Here is an 8,567-nt window from a genome sequence, read left to right on the forward strand (position 1 = left end):
GTCTTTGACTATTGTTGTCTATTATTTTATCATGTGGATGGTAATGGTCAGGGTGTCTTTAACTATTGCTGTCTATTATTTTATCATGTGGATGGTAATGGTCTGGGTGTCTTTTACTATTGCTGTCTATTATTTCATCAAGTGGATGGTAATGGTCAGGATGTCTTTGACTATTCTGTCTTTTATTTTATCATGTGGATGGTAATGGTCAGGTTGTGTTCGACTATTGTTGTCTATTATTTTTTCATGTGGATTGTAATGGTCAGGTGTGGATGGTTATGGTCAGGTGTGGATGGTTATGGTCAGGTTGTGTTTGACTATTGCTGTCTATTATTTTGTCATGTGAATGGTAATGGTCCGCTTTTTTGACTATAGCTGTCTATTATTTTATCATGTTGATGGTAATGGTCTGCTTATCTTTGACTATAGCTGTCTATTATTTTATCATGTTGATGGTAATGGTCCACTTATCTTTGACTATTGCTGTCTATTATTTTATTATGTGGATAGTTATGGTCAGGGTGTCTTTGACTATTGCTATTATTTTATCATGTGGATGGCTATGATCAAGGTGTCTTTGATTATTGCTGTCTATTATTTTATCATGTGGATGATAATGCTCAGGGTGTCTTTGACTATTGTTGTCTATTTTTTTATCATATGGATGACAATGGTCAGGGTTTCTTTGAATACTGTTGATCTTTTATTTTTTCATATGGATAGTAATGGTCCCGGTGTCTTTGACTATCGCTGTATATTGTACTGACCTCATTTGGATTGTACAGTGGGCTGTCACTGGCTCTTGCAGTGTGTGGTATGATTTCATATGGTTGGCTAGTTTGTCACTGCCCAAGGAAAATGACGCTGCACAGATATTCCATGTGTAGAATTCTCTAGCAAACCGGGATTTTAAGGATTTGACAATTAGAAGCATAAAACTTCTAATTACATGTACACTGGATGTATTTGGAATTGATTCCAATTCCAAATTAAGGAGATAGTTTCTCCGAATTGAAATTCAATTAGGAGAATTGACAAGGGTACTGCAAAAAATATGAAATCGTTTTTCTATTTTTTAATAAATTATTAACATTAATATTCAACTGTATATCTAAATAAAAGAAGTTTAATTTTTCTTCTGGGAAAGATATCTCGTAACGTACACTCTGTGAGAAATTTCCGACTGAATATGAAGGAAAAACATTTTTGCCGTATATCTTTCTTGGAGATTATTCCTGTTATTAATATTTTCGATTTTTTGACTTATATTTGTCCAGAGTCCTGGTGGTTATTCCGGGAATTTTCGATGTTTTGACGCTGTCCAGATGTAGACCACTGAGTTACTCCCCTGTTTCGATACTCACACCAATAGACGAATAGTGAAATTGTAGCTCAATTATAATTCATATAAAATGAAACCATATCAAGACAGCGATTCGATTTGTTCTTCTTTAATTTTATTATAGGAAAAAAAAACCCAGTGGAGAGCCTGTTTCTTCCTACTTTCTTCGGACTTGTTCTGTTTTTAGTAAAAAATGTAATGATAAAAACTGTTTTGAAAATAATCCGGTTCACGGGTCCTGATGAAAAGGAGAAAACATTCCGAGTTTGGTTGCGCCATTAATTATACATGTTTACAGTTCCAAAATTGTTAGAGCGTTGATTAATAATCCGTGAGAAATGAGATGGTAACAACACAGAGAGATGAAGGCTAAAACTGTCACTCCACCCTGTTTAAAACAAAATTTATATTTTTCATGATATTTCCATTTACTTCTCCGCAGTATTTAATTTTTTTTTTTTTGAGACTGAGTGTCAAAATTTGAAAGTGTCTATATAAAAACAATAATTAATATCGATTAATACAAGATAACCATTTTTATAATTTTTAAAAGTACAAATTAAGGAATATAGGGAACATTTACACAAAACCTTTAACATTAAAATTTAGCGACATCTACAACTAATGTATGTGAACTTATTAAAAAGTGTATCAAAATTTAAATGGATCTCTCAGTATTTTGACTTAGCGCGGTCAATAACACGTACTTATATTCCATAAATTTGGATACCGTTTAAAAACATGAATTCTGCAAAATAACTTCTCAACGGTTTCCTTGGCGAATTGTAAAAAATCATATTTTATTATTTCCATGTTTTAATGAAGATATTGTTATTACCATATGCAATGAATTAAGAAGTAGTAAGATATATAAATATAAATACCAGTAGTATCCTGTAGGGAGATTCCAGCGCTCTGTTTAGGTGGCAAGAAGGGTGGACGTCTCGGATCTGGATTTGTTGACACACGCTCTCATTAAACAGATCCATGGGACGGACCATGCCGACAGTACATACTTTTATTCCGTTGGCCAAGGAACCCAAGAGGGTGTCGATGTTTCCCCGAGAGGAGAAGTCAGAAATACTAGAGTAAAGATGAAAGAAAGCTTTTCGTTATTTTTTTTTTTAAAACTGAAACTGAGCATGTTGTAATGTGCATTTTAATGATGAATCTATGATATACAATAAAATAAACAAAATATATTTGTAGTTTTCTATTTCTTAAATTAGGTTTATCAATATTATTGTCAAGTATATTTTTACCAAGCGTATCTTGGATTTGCCTTGCAAAGGCCTAATGAACAAATCTTAAGGTATTCAATATATAACGAAGGGATATTGCACAGTTTTGAATCATTTCAAACTAGTTAAATATGGATTGCTAGATAACGATGAAAGTGAAATGAACCGAATTCACATGACTGATAACATATTTAATAAACCGGCCATTTTGCACCTTAAATGAAAAGAAGAAAATTTTAATTTTGTCAAAATAACTGTGATAAATGATTCATTTATTTCATATTTTGGGCCCTAATAAAGTGAGAGTTTATGCATATTTTCACGAAGAGATTCGTATGAAGTTCAAATTACTTTTTACAATATCTTAAGAACACATGCGCTTCCCATAGACTTCAATATAAAATTCAAGGTGCAATTAATTGGACAATAATCAAAATTTTGTAAATTCCTTTGGTGAAGTATTTTTATTTGATAACACCTTCAAAATGCTACCATGATTAAAATGATTGGAGCATTCATTTATTAGGTACAAAACGTGGTCGTTATACATTGAATACCTTATGTCAGTCATATATAACAAAATGTATATAACTTATGATAACTTGCAATTGTTAACTAACCATACATGTACATGTATGTATAATATGCAAATACATAGTGCATATGACGTTAAACACTATGTGTCAATACTATAGTATGCTTCATATTTAAATCTACAGTTTACGATTCTTAAAAAAAAGTTTTAAATATGCAACTATGTTTCGCTCATTTGGCGTGCTCTTAAAGATTTTTAAATAAATATTGTTGCTATAGATACGTGCATTGAATTTGAAAAAATGACACTACACTTACCAGACTTCAAATGCCTGATGCCGGATGAGAACTACAGTCACAAAGGCTACATGTAAACATAACATCAACACTGCTAGGATTCGAAACATATCAATGACGTCACAATCTAAAGCGTCCATAGTAACCAATTTCGCGCTGGATTGTCTAGGTTAACAATTTTATTCCCGATATAAATTATAAAAATTCATTTAAAAATATTATGATCATTAACAATTTAGTACTTTTTTTATTCGGTCAATTTTGTTTTTCACTTTTTTTTTGTTATTGTTGTAAATTTGTCATTAGTCACCCTCTTTTCCGTTCTCATCCACTATACTCTTAGATTGTATTGCACTCTAATCTGGCAGCTATGACTCAAGGGCAATTCTGTAATTATTTGTCGTTTAAAAATGTAACATATTTCATTCTAAGCTAATTTTCAAGTTAAATAAATGTATCTAATTTTCAATATTCTCTAAAATAGTCTCAGAAACCTCGAAACTCAAATTTGTTCTGCGAATCTGGGGCCCGTTTTACAAAAGAACTTACGACTAAGACCAAAAACTTAAAATGATTGTAAAATTCTTCAAAATTAATGATTCTTTTTAAAATTGCTAGCATAAAATATCTTTCTACCGCTTTCCTTTTAAAAAGATTAAAACCATTTTTAATTTAATGTAAATTAGAAAGTTATAAGCAGATTTAAATTTTGGTCTTAGTCGTAAGTTCTTTTGTAAAACGGGCCCCAGGGGTCAATCTCAATGTCCCCTGTTAAAAGGCTGTTTCACATAAAAAGCATCGGTAAGTTCGCAAGCCAGACTTTTCCGTCTGACACGCTCCCCATTTATGAGGAGTGTAGTGGACAAAAAGTCTTGAGTTGCAAAGATAATCGACAGGAATAAAGAAATACACTACAGCGATTTTCGTGACAGTGAAAGTGTAAGCTACAAATGTATTTTCGCATGAGCAATATATATAATATCTAAATACTTGTTCATTCTTGATAATGAAATGATAAAACTGTCTTTTTGTTTCTTTATGAGCCTCAGAAGAATACACTTAATGTTAAAGCAGTTCTCAAAGCAGCTTATTATTTTACCGCCCAACTTTCTATTGCGAAAGATTATATGAACGAGTTATCTAGTTCCTGCTCCACCATTATTGTTGTTAAGGAAGCTTTCTGACTTTCGTGAAAGAAACTGAATTGAAATGGCAGGAGCAAAAATATTTGTAGACAAAAAACTTGCTCAGGGCAACATTGTTGTGTTTTCAAAGTCATTCTCTCCCGAGTGTAAGCTGATAAAGAAAGTTCTCGCCGAGTACAATCTGAAGAACCTGTTGTATGTAGACATCGAAAGTAGACAGGACTGTACGCAGTTAGAAAATTATCTACAGATTCTGTGTCAGACGGACGCTAGATCGGTATGTAATACATAGTATCATGCATACAATTATAAGTTTTCATGTTTTCAATGACTTTTTAAAGTCGAACATTCTTATGAATTGTACAGGCGCTCCACGTGTACATGTAAGTTTGTAAAAGACGAGATGATGTTTACATAGGTCTACCCCTCTATATTATAAAACTAACGATTTTATAGTAAAAGAGGTAGACCAATATAGACTTATATTATAATTTCGTCATTTACAAACTTATATGGGAACACTTTATATAGTTCTGATTTTGAATTTAATGTGAAGCTTAACATTCATATGCAATATTTTGTTGATAGGTGCCACAACTGTTTATTGGTACAAAATACATAGGAGGCGAAAAGGAATTGATACTAATGCACGAGTCTGGAAAGCTTAAAAAAGTGTTTGAAGAAAACAAGTGATATTTACGAGAATCTAGTCTAAATGTTGTTGACTTTGACCTATTTTATGTGAACTGGGCGGCGATTTTTTCGCTGTTAAAATATACTTTATTGAACGTTTTGAATCTCTCAATGTATATTTCTAATTTAACCTATATTGTTTATGTTTAAAATGACCATTCATTTAAAGGTTCTTATTTTTTAAAATAAAATTTATTGATAATAATGTGCAGCACATGAGAGTACAAGACGTCTACTTTACAATTGTGTGAGAAGGTATCTTTGCTTCTAAGTAATATTTAAATATACATATTTAAAGAAGTTATGAAGCTTTTGCTCTGTTTTGATAAGATTTGATCCATTGAAAGGGGATGGGTTTTTTTGGGCTAACCTTACTGAGAGAAGAGTTGTTAGGGATATGAACATTATCTTAGAAATAAAAAGGTCTTTTAAATTATGAATTTTGACTTGTATTCATTTTGTGCACAATAGTACATTTCGAAGAACCTGCAGCACGACATTAAGATTATTGTATCAACTACAAAATAAAAACAAGCAAACAAAACAAAACAAAATGTAATTTGACGAATAATATAGTTTCACAGAAACTTTGAATAGAAACTTCAGCATTATTTACAAATTTATTTTATTAATTAACGACTTGTTTGCATGTCTTTGCAAGAAAGATAACTATGAAATTTTCAATAAAACGTAATAAATCATATTGCTTAGGGAGCCAAAGAACCTTGACAGTTTTTTTCTATATCACGTAACGTCGTTGTATACTTGCTACAGAATCAATATCGCTATATACAGGTGAACTTCGGTATCTCGAATATCATGGATATGTCGAAGTGATTTGGAAGTCCCAACTATTCATTCTTTAAGTATTTTACCTCGATATCTCGAATCCTCGGATTTCTCAAAGTTTTTTTTTTCTCGGTCCCATCGAGTTCGAGATAACGAGTTTTGACATGTACATGTATGTTACAATATAAACGCTGTCTGCTCTAAATATAATAAACAACTTGGGACAGCCTCTGGCATTAGGGGACTTCCAAAGCAAGGAAGTTGTAGTACTCGATTCAGCTGTATCTGCTGGATATCCTATAGTAAAGAATGCTATTTTCAGAATTGTAGGAAAGGGGTCACTTTCAACACAATTATGGGAACATTCTTTCGTCAAATGGATAAAGATATGAAGGATTTAATACCTTTTTCAGATGCCACTCACCCTGCGGTGTGAGACAGGTCTACATGTAAACTCTGAGAAATAGATTTCTCAATCTTGATAGTAATAAGAGAACAAGTACAACATTTGTAACTTGGTCCTACTAATTTGGTCTCGATCCTTAGAGAAAGATGAAATTTAATGGACATACACAACGTAGTTTTGAACTGTATTTTCTTATTTCCTGTACAATTTAAACGTTGCAATAACTGAAGGACCTTTGTGCGATTTTATGATGGCTGGTAATGGTGTACACCTTTTCTGAATCAAATTTTGAGGAAATACCTGCTAAAAATATATTTCTGTTTTTTTTTTAAACACAAGGATTTTCATCATTTGATATTTGTTCAAACTCCTGGTAATATATGCTAGGGTTTTTTTGTCTAAGAACATCCGATGCCGGTACACATGGTACTGTCATGTTGTAAATTTTGAATTTACTGGGTGGCAGTAAATACAAAATTTACAACATGACAAGTAATTTTGTATTTACTGCCACCCGGTAAATTTAAAATTTACAACATGACAGTACTTTAAATTGAGCATATCTCGGAAAATTATCAGTGGGAAAGGTACATTGTAAAGAACATGTACGTTGCGTATTACCTTAAAACTCCGGCAAAAAAGCGAATGAGCATTTATTGTTCAGTATGTACATATATAGAAAAGATCTTTAATATTTGTTGAACGTAGCTCCGTCTCGCAATTGAGGCCTGAATGCTGAATTATTCCAGACAACACATTTGTGTAGATTATTCAATAAATTAACAGCAGACAAACATTCGTCTACAATTACTTGTAAAATGTCTTGGATTAAGGACGAGGATTATTTTAAAGAATACATTCATTTCAGATGTTGTAACCCTTTTATGCCTCAGGAGATAAGGATACCTTATGTACATGTATCAACAATCTTTATTCCCCTTCATCAAACGATGTTATAAAGCGAAACTGAATTGATCTAGCGACGTCACGGAACCTGATAATATGCTAAAGTTTACAAATAGAACACGACCACAAAAAGTATATGTAGGCCTATTTAGAATCTAAAAGATTAATAATTTTTGCGCATTATATATATATATATATATATATATATATATATATATATATATATATATATATATATATATATATATATATATATATATATATATTTATATATATTTTAGGAATGACTCTAATTCTTGGCTAAATTATTCGAGTATAACCTGGTTTGGGTCAGTTTACGCTTTATAATCCGCGAAGCGGATTATAAAACAGCGTAAACTGACCCAAACCAGGTTATACTCGAATAATTTGGCCAAGAATTAGAGTCATTCCTTATAATTTAATTTTAAAATCATTAAACAACTGTGGTTGTAAAATTTCGTTGCTTTTTATTAGTTCAAATTTGCCGCTCAATAATACAACCGTAGTAACGGAAGTGATGGGAAGCGAGGGGAGGTAAAAACTGATACATAGTCATAGCAGCCATGTTGTTTGATTACATGTGGTAAGATCCGAGTTACTGTTCGAAGTAAAAGGTACATTTATTAAATCTGGAATTTTCCATGAATCCCGAGGACTAGAAATGAGATGATTGCATGGATACAGACGATTCAGCTGGTTATCAGGGGGGGGTGTCCCCATACCAAACCAGGTTATACAGAAATAATTTGTGTTCCTTTTTGGATATTAACCAATCAGAGGCTAGAATACAAACAAAATTAAATTATATATATATAAACTATTCCTGGTGCACGTTTTACGAACTTTCTTACAGCAGTGTTTGAATGACACACCTGTTCTAAAGATACAAGTATAATGACAACATTGGATATAATTATGAATTATGAACAGTACATGTATTCATATTTTAATTAATTTCCATCATTTTTACTCTCTAGAAAAGTAAAAAAAAAAAAAAAAAAAAAAAGGAAATCTGCTTAAAATACGAAATGAAACTGGAAGACGTTGTACCCTATAACCTTCTTTCTGTGGTAAGAGTTCAAAAACAATATCACCCATGTTTGTCCTTAGATAACAACTGTTTTTGTTGAACAGAGTCCATCATTTCCAGATTAAACACACTTAACAACTTTAAACACCCTTTTACTCTACAT

The 8,567-nt window shown here is 31.9% G+C and overlaps 3 protein-coding genes across 3 annotated transcripts in view; 1 reads left to right on the forward strand and 2 right to left on the reverse strand.

Moving 5' to 3' along the window:
- Positions 1–8,567, reverse strand: part of LOC133190369 (RNA binding protein fox-1 homolog 2-like) — a 443,535-nt gene that overhangs the window by 149,410 nt on the left and 285,558 nt on the right. The gene's annotated exons all lie outside the window — the stretch shown is intronic.
- LOC133190874 (uncharacterized) lies at positions 1,061–3,554 on the reverse strand. The gene is made up of 3 exons (XM_061326556.1): positions 3,436–3,554; positions 2,227–2,425; positions 1,061–1,730 (listed from the first exon to the last, which is right to left on the reverse strand). The coding sequence occupies exons 1-3, from the start codon at positions 3,552–3,554 to the stop codon at positions 1,635–1,637; spliced, it is 414 nt and encodes a 137-aa protein (XP_061182540.1). The 3' UTR covers positions 1,061–1,634.
- LOC133190381 (glutaredoxin-1-like) lies at positions 4,568–5,641 on the forward strand. Its single transcript, XM_061325984.1, has 2 exons — positions 4,568–4,836; positions 5,148–5,641. The coding sequence occupies exons 1-2, from the start codon at positions 4,624–4,626 to the stop codon at positions 5,250–5,252; spliced, it is 318 nt and encodes a 105-aa protein (XP_061181968.1). The 5' UTR covers positions 4,568–4,623; the 3' UTR covers positions 5,253–5,641.

This window comes from Saccostrea echinata, unplaced genomic scaffold (assembly GCF_033153115.1).
Source record: "Saccostrea echinata isolate AGI-Se365-2 ecotype Australia unplaced genomic scaffold, CSIRO_AGI_Sech_v1 ptg000022l, whole genome shotgun sequence".
Classification (NCBI taxonomy): Eukaryota; Metazoa; Mollusca; class Bivalvia; order Ostreida; family Ostreidae; genus Saccostrea; species Saccostrea echinata.